This window comes from Mytilus galloprovincialis, chromosome 6 (assembly GCF_965363235.1).
Source record: "Mytilus galloprovincialis chromosome 6, xbMytGall1.hap1.1, whole genome shotgun sequence".
NCBI lineage: Eukaryota > Metazoa > Mollusca > Bivalvia > Mytilida > Mytilidae > Mytilus > Mytilus galloprovincialis.
The window spans coordinates 93,068,278-93,085,042 of NC_134843.1; the positions used below are offsets into that span (position 1 = coordinate 93,068,278).

Sequence of the window (16,765 nt, forward strand, 5' to 3'; positions counted from 1 at the left end):
TGATAGTTTCAACCAATCAAATGTTGATTTTACTATCAAAATCAACATGCAGTGGAATAAAAAATATTGTTTACCATTAGAGTTATATTCATTAATTATATACATTTTAGAACATTATATATATAACGTTTTGTCGCAATAGTCGGCAAGCTTACTTACTTAAATTGTTCTGTGCCAGGGAACATTATGAACAAAAATCAGGTATTTTGTGCGTATAAAGCTTACTTTTGAGCAATATCAAATAGCGTTAGAATAAAAAAAAAACAAGGTACAATATTGTCAATTATTATAAATATTCTTTAATACCGTTTTACATAATCATATAATAACATAATGTTCGTTTTAACAGCTTGCAAAGAACCGATGCACCCTGGGAAATGTTACAACGATAAAGATGAGTGGTTGGCTGGTTGTTCATTAAAACGTTGCATCAAACATCCAGATGGAACTTTTGAAGAAAAAACAATCGAACGTAAATAATTGGCTTATATAATTGAACTTTTTTTCACAAGTTTGTGTTCACGGTTTGTTCAATTCCAACATATTTATATTGGAAGTGTTAAATTTACACAGTTTGAAATTATAATTTACAAGTGATAACTCTCATTTGCATTCATCTCTTAAGGATAAATTTTATACGGAATCCTTGCAAATGAAAAAGATCTAAAGAAGTCTTTGATCATCATGGTATAAGTACAAGCAAAAAAAAACCTAAATAATATAATTGACATATAGGAGCAGATGACACCAAAATGGACACTATAAATTCATTTGTTTAAATTAACTCTACAATAATATAGTAGAGAACGAATTATGAAATAATATAAAATGACAACAGTTTACAAAACACATCATAAAAACAACTAAGCAACAAGAACATTATAAAACACTGGAGATGTCAATTAATCGTAATGTCTTGTTAAAAATATACCCGTTGCTGATAAAACAACAATAAAACAAACAAGTCGAGTTTGACATAAAACGTCACCTCAGTACCAGAATCAATGACATTAGACGATTGTAATTTTGAAAATATTAATTTCCCCTACCTTGGTAGCAATATACCAACTACACTTGCATATGGGATATACATTTTCAAACTCATTCAGTATTCAAGAGTTTTCATCTGCAGCTCAGACTGTGTAAAACGTCACCAGTGTCTGAGCACAAAGTTGATGTACTAGCGGTATGTTAAAATAAGTTTCGTCCTTTTTCTTAAAAGGTTCATCGGAAGATACCAAGACCTTGTTGATAAATATTCCGTATCAACTTCCCAAATAATACAAGACAACTTCACAAATAATACAAGACAACTTCACAAATAATACAAGACAACTTCACAAATAATACAAGATGGTCTCGAAGTATAGATTCTAGGTATTGACGTTATTTATCATCTAGGTAACGTGTTAAAGTATTCATTGTTGCCAGTTTTGTTTGTCTTTGTTGACATGTTTGCTTGTTTTTATAGTGATTGGAATTATAACACAATGTTGACTGCTGTATCCCAATTTTTGACATTTTTTCATATTGTGTTTGTTGTTCACATATCGTTGTCAATATAAAGGAATTGTATGCGACTGTCATACAAGTGAAAAATTTAGCTGGCTATAAAACCAGGTTTTTTTTACATTTTTTTTAAATAGAAAGTGCATGTACCAAGTCAAGAATATAACAGTTGATATCGAATCATTTTATGTGTTTGGGATTTTGGTTTTGCATTTTGCTAGGGGGATTTTCTGTATGAAGTTTTTTCTCGGAGTTCGGTATTTTTCTTATTTAACTTTTTGGATGTAAAGTAATTGAAAATTTAGTCTGACTTATTTACAGTGGTATTGTTTGGGTTTGAAATAGCTTTCATTAAAATGTCATCGCGAGTATTGTTAGGTTGGCACGTTTTTATTAAAACTATTTGTATAGTGATTTTCTAAACTGTTCGATGCATCTCATCTCATAAAATTTGAAGATCTACTCAGATTGCTTTCATTCTCATTGTTTTCTGTCTTTTACCATAACTCAAGATACATTTATTGAACCTCTGTATCCTTTTTTACATGGATCAGTTTGCTAATTGTTCTTGCTCATTTTTATAACGCTGATGATCGACTGTTATTCACCAAAGGTATCAACATCTCAGTAACCCGTGCTTTGTCACTGACATGATATCTATTAAAATTATTGATTTTCTTGAAATTCTTCGTTGATACATTTTGAAATTATTCAGAAATTAAAGGTCCAACCTTTTTAGTCAAAGTTAACATTATGGGCATGTTTGGTTTTTTTTAATTATATATGACACATTTTATGTCGTGACGACACTCTTGTATTCAATCTTGTGTTTTAAGTGTTTATTTTAGGTTACGAATGAAGGTTGATCCAGACTACCATTTAATCATGCTTTTCCGTCCAACATAACTTTTTATCATTACGAATATATCATAAGGATGCAGCTAACTGAATCCATTCAAGATACATTTACATTACTATCTGCTCTTTGACGGGTTCATGTCTCTTTGTCATATTCCCCGTTTCCATTCTGCTAATTGTTCTTTGTTTTAAGTGTCAAAAGTTGGTAAAATGCTGTATAATAAAACAAGTAAATACGTATTAATGTGATAAAGTAATATATGCATGAGGTATTATTATCTTTAGCAGATTTTTTCTTTTACAGAAATTCCAGAAGGTGATCCTGTTGTTAAAGTATTAAATGATGGGTGTCAATTTTCCAGCTGCCAGTCAATTGTACCAGGTACTAAGACGTGCATAATTTACAAAACTAGGATTTTTTTGAAAAACTAAGGATTTTTCAAGGCAAAGCTTACCATAGCCGTATTAAGCACAACTTTTTGGAATTTTGGGTCCTCATTGTTCTTCAACTTTGTACTTGTTTGGCTTTATAAATATTTTGATCTGAGCGTCACAGATGAGTCTTATGTAGACGAAATGCGCGTCTGGCGTTTAAAATTATTATACTGGTACCTTTAATTATCCTTTTTTTTTAGCCCGTTTGTCGCGTCTGTTCATTCACGGCTATGGTTTAGATTTAAATGTTTAAAAGTAAAGAAGCCAAGCATTAATTTCCTCTGCTTTTACACTTTCAACTATTTTCATTTTGTATCGATTACACGAAAAGACATCCTTTTATCTTTAAGATAGTCGCACGTTATTTTTTCGGATAACAATCTTCCCTTTTTTTTTGTTGTTTAATCTTCATAATTGTTTGTATTTATTGTTTATACATTAAAATCCACATAACCCACCCTCTTGATTTCTCTATCTAGCAAATTAACAAGATTAATTATGAATCGTTATTATCAAACTTTTGCTTTTGCTTTTCTACGTCGTTAATATTAAGTCAAACTTATAGAAATGCTATTTTGTATTAGGTTGTTATTACAAACGAGAAAAGAAATGCTACCCTGTAGGAACGAACAAACGTGTTGGATGTAGCAGAATTGAATGCAGGCTTGATGCAACAGGAAAGAAAGCCTCGTTCGTAGGAACTACGACACGTAAGTTTGTATTTAAAATCATTTTCTCCTCATATTTTTTTCGAATGCGTACAATTTTTCTTTTATTATTTATAAAACAGCCGAGTGTGCTTGCATGTATTACGTATAATGTAAAGTGTCAATGAAATCCGACGTTTGAATTTCTTATATTTTTGCTCTGATTTATACATCCATACGTTTTGGTAAAAATAAACGGAACAAGAATGTATTCCTTGTCATGCTACTCATTTACTCCAATCGTACTTCAAAATATCAGAAACCAGAAAAAAGGGGATAACAGTGGTCAAATATAAAGCAATTTTGAAAGGCAGTTTATCAGAAAGTGTATCCAAAATGTGTGATGAACCAATGGATGGATGGGCAAGGTGATTGCAATTTGGTATTGCTTCTGGAGTATGGGTTCAATTTAAAAACATAATGGGTAGACGTTCATAAAACAATATCACGAATACATGCATACAATAGAAACGCCAAGCACACCGTAAAGAGAAGAGAAAGTACACCAAAATAATGTCTTCATTATCTTTATTCTCATAAAGTTAATGCATTTCATCGGTACAGAAATGCCTGTTGCTTAATAATATATTTACAATTCTATAGAATGTCGGTCTTTTGGAAAGTGTGTTGATGTCGGAGCAATATGGTTCAATAAAAAAAGATGTATCGATCAGAAATGTACGAAAACTGTTGACGAGTTTGGAACGGAATTACACCGTGTAGAAAGAACACGAGGTAACTTAACTAGGTTTATAAAATTATAGAAATAACTAAATACACTCAATGTTCTTCATCTATGTCATGTCGTCTTCCTTCAAGAAGGTCCATTATACATATCTGCCGTCAGAACACAAGATTATATCGTTTTATTTTAGATTTGCTTTTGTTTTCCGTGGTTTGTAAATCATTCATCAAAAAAAATATAACAGATCTATATCACACCGCAAAACATTCATATTATGTAACAATTACTAAAGATTTCTTTACCTTAGGAATAGATTACCTTAGCTAAGATCTCTTTACAATTTTGTCCTAACATAAAGTTTCTACTTGATTGGTAGAGAATAAAACAACAAGAGTTCTTATAGCGTTTAAATTCAAAATAGGAACTGTCATCTAATTTAAACTTGACATGCTCAACCCGATGAAGACAGGAACAACTTACCTTTTCGAAACATCTGACTTTGAACCCCAAACTTTGTCTGGATTGGTGATGCTAAATCTATCAGAAGTTAACTGCCCTAGGCCTGAAGACGGTTGTTTGTCTTTTGTGGTTACCCGTTTGGCATGCTGTTATTTGTTTTTATCTGATGATGTTTATTATTGCTCTAGATAAGCTTTTTCTTTTTTTTTTTAAATGAATTTTGAATTTTTTACAAAATTGAAGAATCATGTATGTTCTGTTTACATTATTATCACCGACCTTTCGAGACCCTCATGTTTAGTCAAGGTCGTTGAACACCCGATATTGGTACATTATTATTGATTCAACTGAAAGAACAGAAATAAATTTGGATTTACAGAAAGTTGTTTTTTTTTCATATTTCACATGCATTTAAGATGTACAATTGGCATTTGGTTTGATGACCTTTTTTCTACAAACATTTAACTTTGATTCACTTTGACGAAATCGTGTTTAACGATAATATTTCAAAAAATTATTCTACTCAAGATGAGCAATTGATAATGTGGCACAACATCAGTTCTCGCTCATGATTACTATAAAATTTTAGCCACTAATTATCATATATTTATCACAAGGTTGTAGATTGTACGGCAAATGTAACGCAGCAGGGCATACAATCCAGGTTAACCCTTGTTCAGAAGTTGTCTGTGCCAGAAATGGTCGTTGGGTTTATAGTAAAAGAGGTAAGTAGTATAAGAGGCGAGACAGACACAGGTTAAAAAAAAATTGAAAAAGTATTTTTAATACATTATTTATTTTACTGACAAAAAGAGGGAAAGGAAATATCTTTTCATATTTAAAATAAATTTAAATCAATAATTATCAAACGTTGCTTTAAGATATTTTTGTCGTAGATCTGCGAGGTTGTTTTGGTTTTTGGTTTTTTGCAACAGCTGAAACCAAAATGGTATTTTGCCCCAGTCATTAACTTTTTTTTGTATTACAAGGATACTAAAATAGCACTGTTTAGTAGTGATAAATGCAATAGGTTTAAACACGTATACTTTTGCTGTGATGTATGTAGGATGTTAATTGGTAGAAGGTTAAATTTAAATTTATGTAAAAAATGGTGGATTGAAACTGGTTTTATAGCTAGCTAAAACTCTCACTTGCATGACAGTCGCATTAAATTCCATTATATTGACAACGATGTGTGAACAAAAACATCCAGAAATAATAGGAAAAATGTGAAAAATATACTTCAGTCAACATTGTGTTATAATCTAAAACACTAAAAAAAAATTAAAAAATATGTAACAAAGAAGCACAAAATGGCGTATAGCCCAAGCAAATTAGCAAAAATTAAAGACAAAAATACACAAATTTACAAAAGTACAATAACACAATGACGGGATTTATAAGTATAGAGCCAAGTCATAAATGTAACAAAGAAAAATAATAAGACAAAAAGACAAAGCACATAGCAAAAATGAAAAACAAGCAACAAACAAGTTGTACAATAGCAGATAGATCATTGAACTTCTTGATGGTCCACTCAAACGCCGAAAATATTGTCTTATCATATCATCTCTGAAAAAAGTACAAACAACATGCAGTAATCAAATTTTGCAATGATTTCAAGATGTACAAAATATATAGAATATGTAAGCCCTGTATGATCCTGTATGACTGTTTCCTCTGCTGTCAAACGGAGAAAATATATCGAAGGACAGCAGTATGTATTAATAGCTTGTAACCAGATTTGGTTTGTCCATAATTTAGGTGTTGATCTACTTAATTTTACTCAAAATATTCAAATGTCAATTTGCACACGGAAGATAGAAACCGAAATCAAATTAATATAGTTTTAACACTTGATGATAATTAAGTCACGCCTCTCTTTTGTAAGGGAAATTACCTTGACCATCTGCTGACACCCTAGTATTGATCAGCAAGGAGAGTTTAGTTATTTGTTCATATCTTTTAAACATAAATTATTTGATGTTACGTACATGTATATAAAAGGAAAAGACAAAAGTAATCACAGCTTAGATAGTCGTCTTCAAAAAATGTAAATTAGTTATAATGTATAAATAAATATAAAGACAACAACATTAAAAATTTAAGATTCATTATTTCAAAAGTTTCAAAATAGTTACAGAAAAGACACAATTTTGCAAGCAAATTACATCCCTACGTTAACATTCATTGCTTAACAAATTTACGTATGTAGACAAAACGCGCGTATGGCGTTTCATATTAAATGAAAAGAGATATATAAAAGATCAACAAATTTTTTTTCAAATAACACAAAAGAATCCTTAATTAGGAATGTATTTTAATTCAAATTAAAATTTATCTGTCCCTTTATGTTAGTAACAAATTCAAATAGGTGTCGAAGGTACCAAGATTATAATTTGAAACGCCAGCAGAGATGGGTCCGATTACTTTCAATGTAATTGATTAAATTACAATTACTTTGTCATTTGTACGATTAAATTAAATTAATGATTACATCATTTCTGAAAGTGTCTGATTGAATTAATGATTACATTAGCAAAGTAGTCATGATTACATCTGAATACAATGAATTTAAAAAAAACACATTTTGAATGATATGAATGAATTAACATTTGATACAACTAAAGCACTTTTTAGAAAGGATTTTGTTTTATATATTAGAAAATGATAACTTCAAACTTCATCTATTTAATAAACCACAAAAGTTCACAACATACATACATGAACATTGTGTCACTGGTTATGACCCATTACACTTTATCAGCATTGATCTCTGAATTATTTTGACTTCAATTGAATATGGCATTATAAAGAGTTTGCTGTTTGTCTTCTGACCTCTTTGAGACTTTATATGTATTTCAAGGTGCAGTTTATGAAAGTTAAAATATGGATGAAATAAAGTTACCAGTTAAACACTATGTAAAATTTTAATAGAATTGTTTAATCAAATTGTAAACAAAATACAAGTCCTATAAATCATTGCATTTTACATGTCCAGTTTAAGAAAATACAAAAATTTGTTGAAATCTTGAACAAGATATTTTTCCAACTTTTAATTTAGTTTGTGCTAATTAGATAAATTTTCACATGTCTGGTTAATCTTTTATCATATACATTGTCCTACAGCTATATTCAATTGGAAATTGTAATAAAAACAAACCTTAATTGGTTTCCTACCTGTCAATTAAAAGTTGACAAAAATCACAGTATTAACAAAAGATCATAATTCAAGATTAAAGAAAAGTATAATATTATTTGAATATAACAGTTATTATCAAATATATATATATGTACACTTTTAAATTGTGAATATATGTACAATATCTTTTATTAAGGCTAGTACAGTATATTTTACTAATTGTATTATGTGTCTTCTTAGGCTATAAATGATGGCTTTTCAATACTGTAACAGTTTATTGTACCCCCGCTTTAAAAAAGGGGGGTATACTGTTTTACCTCTGTCTGTCAGTCCGTCCGTCCATCAGTCCGTCCGTCAGTCAGTCAGTCAGTCCGTCCCATGAAACTTTCGTCACATTTTTCTCAGGAACTACACATCCACCCTTTCTGTAATTTGGTATCAACATTTATATATGTCAGCCATACCGTGTGATGCGTTTTCAGATTCATCACTTGACAACTTCCTGTTTACCGAACACTTGTCTGATTTTACACATGATAGCCAAGTTGAAAATTTTCGTCACATTTTTCTCAGGAACTACAATACAAGGATTTCTGAAATTTGGTTTCAGGATTTATATAAGTCAGCTATACCGTGTGATGCATTTTCAGATTCATCACTCAACAACTTCCTGTTTACCGAACACTTGCATATTTTTACACTATTAATATTATCCACTTGCGGCGGGGGTATCATCAGTGAGCAGTAGCTCGCAGTTTCACTTGTTTTTTACTGAAGTATACGAATCAATTAACATGCTTTATAAAGTAAACCAAACTATCTTAACATGTAAATATTTATTATTTAAGAATAACAAAATTGTTCATTTATTGACCATAAACAAAGTTTAAGATTTTTTTTTTCATTGTAATCAGAATGTAATCAAAAAGTAATCAGGATTACAGGGTATTTTGAAAAGTAATTGATTAAATTAAATTACATGAAATCAGATTTTTGGCTGATTAATGATTACAATGATTACTTGAAAAATTGTAATCAATTACAGCTGATTAACGATTACAATTACAATTAACCCAAGTCTGAACGCCAGACGCGCGTTTCTTCTACACAAGACCATTGAGGACCAAAAAATTCAAAACGTTGTGCCAAATACGGCTTAGGTAAATTATTCCTGGGATAAGAAAATCCTAGTTAGTTTTTAAAAACTCACAGTTTTGTACACAGGAAATTTATAGAAATGATCATACATTTGATTTTCATGTCAACACAATTATTCTGATGTTTGTATAAATAAGGTATCCAAAGACACAATGAAAGTTATCTTAAGTAGGAAAGTTGAACTTTCACCGTTGATAATTTATAAAATTGAATGTATCGCGATCTTCATTTAACGTTGAACATTTTATTTGAATACTTAAATAATGCAGTATAAGTCGTTAATGGACGGTTTTGCATTGACATGAAATTCTTAAATTTAAAAACTGAATATTTCTACTTGATTCCTCGGTTCATCCAATAGCTTTATTATTTTCTGAAAGTATATGTTTGGACTATCTCACATACAAAATGGTATAAAATCGAAGATTATATCCAGAAACGTTTGACTCGGGAGATTTAATAGTCTTTGCAGATATTAAGCAGATTATCCATGATAAGAATTGTATTAAAAAACTGAAGTTTTCTCAAATATCTAACAAATGCTTCCAGTCCGTTTAAACATAAAATTTAAAAATTGATGAATTAAAACAATGACTTACCAAAGATACAAAATAGAAATAGAATATCAAAATATGCTTATTGCTTATGTTCTTTAATGTTTTTTAAGCTTACTGGATTCTTATGTGTCTTTGAACTGATAATTTAAATGTAATTGTGACTGTTGGACATTCAAAAACCCTGTCGAACATGTCCAACAAACGCACAAATAACTTCATCTTAAATCAGACTTTGACGGAAAGACAACGATTGATATCAAGCGTATTTAGCATACTCTCACTTAAAAGTGTCGATAGAAAGTTATCTTTCTTGTGTCGTGGGCTTAAATATGAATGGAAAGTTTTGACGTAAAATAAACAATCAATATAATCACCTTTTGAATAGAAAACCTCTAAGTTAGTCGATATGCTTGAGTTTTCAAGGTGACGTCACGAGCCAAATTTGTTTATTTGAAGCGAGCAGCTTGATATATAAATATAGCACAACAAATATCAAAGGAAACCTACACATACGATAACGTAATGTAAGACGTCGCTGTAAATTAATTCGCATTCTTTGGCTCCAAACATATTGAAAATTATTAGAAACATTTCTATTCATGACGACTTTCAGTTGACCTCTAGTTTTTCTCAATTATTTGCTGTCATTTGACGTTTACGCCACATCTTTTTATATTCATTCTCCTTACTGAAATTCTAGGTTGTTATATTGATGGTCAGTGCAAAGAGCATCTTGTAGAATGGAAAAATTCTGTATGTGACACCGAAAAGTGCTTTGTGACAATAAGTAAAAGAAATGGACCAAAAGTGCAGATAAGACACGTAAAGGCAGGTAGGGCAAATATTCGATCTTCCTTATAATGCTTAATACAAATATTATTTATCCAGAAATGAAGGCTATGCCTTTAATTTTAAAGCTTCATTGGTCCTTTCTGGTATGTATGTACCAGATTTATTCCACCATCTTTTACATGCGAAGTCAGGAAGTCAGAAATATGACAGTTATTATCCATTTGTTTGATAGGTGAGCTTTTGATTTTATCAAATTTCCGGTTTGAACTTTCCTATGTGTTCGGTATTTTTGTGGTTTTACTTTTGATAATTGTTGCCTGTTAAGAAATGACATTCTTTGAATTTAGGATGTAAGGATTCCAAAGGAGCCTGTCGTGACGTGAAAGAGACATGGGATGAACCATCAATGGATATCGATGGCACTTGTCCTAGTTCATTTAAGGCTGTGGCAAAATGCTGGTGGTATAAGATGGTAGTTACTTATGAAAGTAAATGTAAGTCTCTTTTATTTATTTTGAATAATACCATACGTTACGTTACACAGTCTCTATGAAAGGTCCAAGCTTTTATTTCAAAATCGAACAAAGGAATCCAAGATTTATAGGAGTTTAAAAGTCTTTCAATAACTATTTGAAGAAAATGGTCAATAAGTGTTCAGTTTCAATGCCATTGTCAAGTAAATCATGGACGCTTATATGGTATAGTATAGTTGTAATATTTCTCGCTGCTCTTTGGTTAACTAATGTCGCCTTAATATCCGACAACTAGTTTTTCAATCGAATGTCAAAGCTGTGAGTGCGATCCTTACAAAGAGATATAAGTTATATACAGTGAAAGATTTTTTTAACCAAGCTTCAGTAAATTTTACGATTTCCGGAAGAGTAAAAAAAATCGAAAATAAAACAGTATCCATAACGTATCATTTAAAATGTTTAATTAGCAGAAAGGAAGTCGTACTATTTTGGCACTAACCTAAAATTAAGGTTTGGTCGAGCGCAACACTGGTTCAAACTTGCACATACCAAGGGTAATATGGATAATGCCTTTAAAACATCAATGATAAACATGATAATAGTTTAACCATATATAGGAATCCATCATGGCAATATAGTGTTGCTTTGGAAGATTAATGTTGATGGCACCAAATTATGATCTTTATTCATTTTATAGTGTAAAGGTAATGATAACTTGTTGTTTTTCAAAACAATACATATAGAGCTATCTATTCAATTAGTTTCAGTGTATACTGTTATTCCACAATATATCTATAAACATATAAACATAAAACACTTTTGTTGCAGGTTCATATGATGAGGGGAGTAACAGAAAATAATAACGACGAGTCAAAACATAAATGTAATAAATTTATATGCCATATATACGTGTATTACCATTATTCATGAACTGAACTTCCCATTTCTAATTCGGAATTTGATTATGTTGTATGATTAAAAATGTGACGTAGTTAAAAGTGAGAACGGATATAGGGAGACATCAATCCGACGTAGAAAAAGCCGAAGTCCACCAATGGGTCTTCAAAACAGCGATAAAAGCCTGCGCCCGAAAGGCGGGCTCAAGCTGACCTCTAAACAAACATTTATACTAGCTTAGTGACAATGGACGTCAAGCGCAAAAATACAGCGGGATTTAATGTTTAATGAGATCTCAATCATTCCCCTAACATCTAGCCAATGTAGATAAAACAAACACACATCAATATGCACAGTAAAATTCAGTTTAAAAGAAGTTCGAATCTGATGTGGAAAACAAAAATATGTACAAATGAACGATACTTATTTATAACATGTAAGTGTTAGTATACCAATATTAAATAGATGAATGCATTGGTTTCATCCCTGGAAAAGTTCATAATTTGAATCAAATTTTTTTTTAATGTTTTTTAAACGAAAATACACTGACACATAATATTTTAAGCTATAGGAAATTTGTATAATCACTCGATAAAACAGAGACACTCGAAAAAAAAAATCAAAATGTCGTTTTCAAGGAACCAACAATAATTTTCGTAAAGTGTCTGGATACAAGGATATATAGATTACGAGTACGCATTTCCATCTCAATTTGCATTGGTATGTAAATAAAAAATGGCTTTCTTCTGTATTTTGGAATAAAGAATTTCAAGGCTAATTCATATTGCAACTATTCCAGTCATAATTACGTTCGATAACTCTGCATGTTACTGGTTTAATTAGGATTATGTAAAATTTACTGGTTACTCGATGAATGATTTAAAGAAAATTAAACAATATATTTATTTCACCTTGGTTATTTAATATCCATTCGAGATTTTTTTTATAAATATAAAATAATATCGTAATAAATTGCATCGAGAACACCAATTAATCTACATTAGTATTATTATTATTTATTATTTAGGTATTGTCAAAACTTACATCGTGATTAGGTGCCATGTTTATTTTCGATCTTTGATCACGTTGATGTTATGACTTAATTAGTATCTCCTTTATCTAGCTATGCCCTTGGCTATCATTATAGTGACTATAACATGTCATATGTAATTGCAATGTAAACAGTGAAATTAAATTAGATTTATGTGCATGTACAAAATAAGTGTCGAACATCGTCCACGTTTGAAAATTATTTGGTTGCCCTTTTTTTTTTAAATTTTATAAAATAAACAGCATGTAACAGCTTTATCAAAAGGAACCAATGTTTGATTCTATGCTGCTTTAAGGTAAGACAATGACTGAAAACGCGAGCATCCAATGGTTATTTGATTTTCAATGTAACAATCTTACAAAATATGTTTTTACCAAGTCGTTCCACGCTGTCATTGAGGTCGCCATCTTGAAAAATAATACCAGATTTTCTGTAAGTGACTGATTTTCAAATCTATTTGGAAGGGACATAGTAAAAAAATTAAACTATTGCATATACGATATTTCAAAGATTTATGAATATAGTAATAAGCACATATTCCCACAATTATTCCATCTGTTTTGTTTGAATCGCAATTTTAGGTTAAAAACGACAGAAAATCCAATATTTATCGGAGTTGGATGATTAACAGTGTGAACTTATCGAGGCAACAAGACAAATTTTCAAAAGCATTTGGAAGGGAGAAGACCAAAATTTAAACTTTTTCAAAAGGCATAAATATATTTCTTAATATATGAGGAATTACTATATATTCCCACACTTTTTGTATCATGAACTTAAAGTACTTTATTTTATCGATTCTTGAAAGCTCCTGTGCATTTCTATACATTTTACTTGGGCTTAATACGGGTGATGTGTGACGTCGTCAAAGTCACGTGATGACTGCTATAGTTGGATATGTTCACTTTTTAACGAAAAATAATGTCGGATTGATAATAATGTTTAATTCAAATACTCACATACCTTGTATATTATTATTAAACTCAACCTTCTGTATCACATCATGTCAGAAAGGAAGTCTCTTGGTTCACATTTTTGGTCATATTTACTTGAAAAAAAGTGCAAATCACTCGAAAAAAAGTACAAATCACTCGAAAAAAGCGCAAATCAATCTAAAAAAACAGGGTCCATTTTTTAACATGTACGTGATTGAATACACTTGTATACTAACTAAGTCTAGTCGACAAGAAAGAGACTACAAACCATGTTTTGTCCAAACTTTTCTACCTAAAAAAATGTCTGTACCAAGCCAGAAATTAGACTGTTGTTTTTTCATTCGTTTAATATGTTTGAGTTTTTGATTTTGCCATTTGGTTGGTGTTGTACTGACCAGGATTTTGGTGATTTTATATTTCATATATGATAGTAATACTTACAATAGCCCACATCATACGTGAATGAGTTGCCTGACTTTTTACATTTCATCTTTAAACATGTTGTTTTTCCTTTTGGAATTTTACTCAAAAACAGTATTTTTGTTATTTTACTTTTTAAGTTCGCGAACATTGCTCTCGATAAATTTGTGCCTAAGTTTGGCTAAAAATGACTCCGAAAGTTCGTTTTTTCTAAAAAGGTTGCATATTTCAACGTTTCATTAACAAAAGCCTTACATAAATGTTCAATTGAACTTTATTAATTATGTTTTCGTCAACTCCAGACACTTTAGGTCTTCAAATAACGAACTTGAAATAGTGACAGAAATAAGGTCGTTGTAGAACTTTTTGTCTTTCAGGTAATCAATTGAGAATTTTTGCATGTCCCTGTTGGCAAATAGTTCAAATGTGGCTAACGGGAAGCAATTCAATAATATAACTCCTTCAGTTTGAAATTGCAGAAACAGAAGTGAATATCTATAGTAACATTATCTCAACTTGTTTTGTTGAGATAATGTAATACGATTTTTTTTACATGTTTGTGAAATTTTTCTATATAAATCATTTCTTTATACAGTTTACATTAACAGCTTTATTTATTCAGCACTCTTTAGTCACAAGTAAGTAAAAAAAATCTCAGACAACAAGGGTGATTTGAGTGTTCTCAAAAGGCTCTAATTATCATTGTTAGTCAATTTAAAATAAAAGTCAAGGGTGTGGCGGTAATTTTTCGATTGATATAGATCTGAAAAGGTAATAAAGGTGATAGTTTCTCTGTCTCTTAAATATATGATTTCTCCTCAATTAGCGATCCTTTTGCAATGCAGGATGTATAAATTATCAGCAGCGTAATCAATACATAGAAAACAAACAAACTTTGGGAGAGAGTTTGTATATAACTGATAGTACTTGGAACATAAATGGATGTGTAATTGCCCCTTAGAAACATATAACTAAAATGAATAAGAAATTAAATGTATCCCTATTTGTTACAAATGAAATAAACTATTAAAGACAATATATAACTCACAAGGAAAAATAAAAATAAACTAAATGAAAAAATGCAGAAAAAAGGACAATTAATTATCTATGATGAGTTTATTATATAGAATATAATGTCAGATAGAATTAACAAAAACTCAAAGATTTTTTTACCCTCCTTTATTTAACTCTCATATGAATATTGCTTTATACTCATATTAATAATTATGACTTGCTGTACAAACGGTTGAAACATGAGATCCCCTTTGTTTACAGTAACAATTTTTACGCCTCTGTCCATTATATCCTAAAGCCTCAAAGTTTTGTCCAGGGTTTACACAATATCCATCAGCGTCTTGGCACACTGTAAGAGAAACATTATTAAACGACAAGCTCCGAGGTGATTGCTATTCAGAGGTTCTTGCTGCTGCATCATATAGTTTGATTTACAATTAGTACCCAATATGTTCTACCAGTAACGCCCGTAAAGCAAAATGAAAAACTTGAATCAACACAACAATTGCCTTTACAGAGTTACAGATACCACAAACCATTAATACTAGATATACACATCACTTTTGTTTGTAAATTTTGTGTTTCTCGTGAAAAAAAAATTACACGGTATTTGTTTTACTATTCTATTGTGATGTTAATGAAACTAAAACAGTTGAAAACAAATATATTGATATTCGGGAGATTTCTCACATCTTTCAAGATCAACAGCTACTGACGTGAAAGATAGTTTGGGGTGTTCAGTTCTTATTGGCACTTCGCAATTATTAATTTTTCATTTTAGGATTGAACCTGTTAGCTGTTTACTTATATTTCATTTAGTCTGCTATCACTTGATCTTAAGAAACAAACAATCAATCAATCATTTGATCTCTGGTTAAGAGTGTCTTATGGACAATCATACTAAATCGTCTTATCTCCTCCCTTTCTTAAGTGATCGAATCTTCAAGCAGTTACAACTGCCTAAACTTCTTTAAGACAAAAACACACTTTTTCCTATTTTCACCAAAACATATGCCATACATTTTATCCATGTACAAGTTTTGTGCATAAACCCATTGGTAACTCCACTATGCTTTTGTAATGTGTGTTTCAGTTTTATAGCACATGATGCAAAATGGGTAGGTTGTACGCTTGCAAAATAGGGTGAACCTCACTTAATGTTGTATCTGTACCAAGTTAGAATAGCTATACCATGTATTACTCGTCCGTTTTTTAGGAGTGAAGGGTTTTTTGGTTTTTGGTAGATAAATGACCTGTTGTACTGACCAGGATTTTGGTGATTATATATTTCATATATGATAGTAATACTTACAATAGCCCACATCATACGTGAATGAGTTGCCTGACTTTTTACATTTCATCTTTAAACATGTTGTTTTTCCATAAGTTTCAGTCCATTCTGCACCAACGTCGTGACAGTTTGAAGTTGTGTATTCTTTACAACCTTAAATGAAAAAATATATCCACCGTGTGTCTAACACTTATTTCATAATATTAGTATAATAATCCGGTTTTGCATCTAAAATTAAATTTTACAATTTTGACATCAACTCAAATTTTTACCATGATCATCACCAGGAAATATAAACAACTCCTTGTATAAACATTGAACGACAAAAATATATGACGTATACATTTTCTAACGTCAGACACGCGAAATTGTTACTTTTAAA

General features: G+C 30.6%; 2 protein-coding genes across 2 annotated transcripts in view; one reads left to right on the forward strand and one right to left on the reverse strand.

Annotated features, from left to right (window-relative positions):
* Positions 1–349: 349 nt before the first annotated feature.
* LOC143078422 (uncharacterized) lies at positions 350–11,677 on the forward strand. Its single transcript, XM_076253293.1, has 8 exons — positions 350–472; positions 2,672–2,749; positions 3,387–3,512; positions 4,113–4,244; positions 5,271–5,378; positions 10,211–10,342; positions 10,650–10,796; positions 11,604–11,677. Exons 1-8 carry the CDS (start codon positions 364–366, stop codon positions 11,633–11,635), a joined length of 864 nt encoding a protein of 287 aa, XP_076109408.1. The 5' UTR covers positions 350–363; the 3' UTR covers positions 11,636–11,677.
* Positions 11,678–15,210: 3,533 nt separating this feature from the next.
* LOC143080743 (uncharacterized) overlaps positions 15,211–16,765 on the reverse strand; it is a 44,180-nt gene continuing 42,625 nt past the window's right edge. The window contains exons 23-24 of the mRNA XM_076256744.1: positions 16,405–16,536; positions 15,211–15,441 (exon numbers count right to left, since the gene is read on the reverse strand). Coding sequence (XP_076112859.1) covers positions 15,296–15,441; positions 16,405–16,536 — 278 coding nt within the window. The 3' untranslated portion in view covers positions 15,211–15,295. The remainder of the gene's footprint in view (positions 15,442–16,404; positions 16,537–16,765) is intronic.

Coding starts and splice junctions, on each gene's coding strand:
- LOC143078422 (XM_076253293.1), top strand. CDS start 364: ATGCACCCTGGGAAATGTTACAACGATAAAGATGAGTGGTTGGCTGGT. Junction 10,343..10,649: donor GATAAGACACGTAAAGGCAG/GTAGGGCAAATA, acceptor CTTTGAATTTAG/GATGTAAGGATTCCAAAGGA. Junction 10,797..11,603: donor AGTTACTTATGAAAGTAAAT/GTAAGTCTCTTT, acceptor CTTTTGTTGCAG/GTTCATATGATGAGGGGAGT.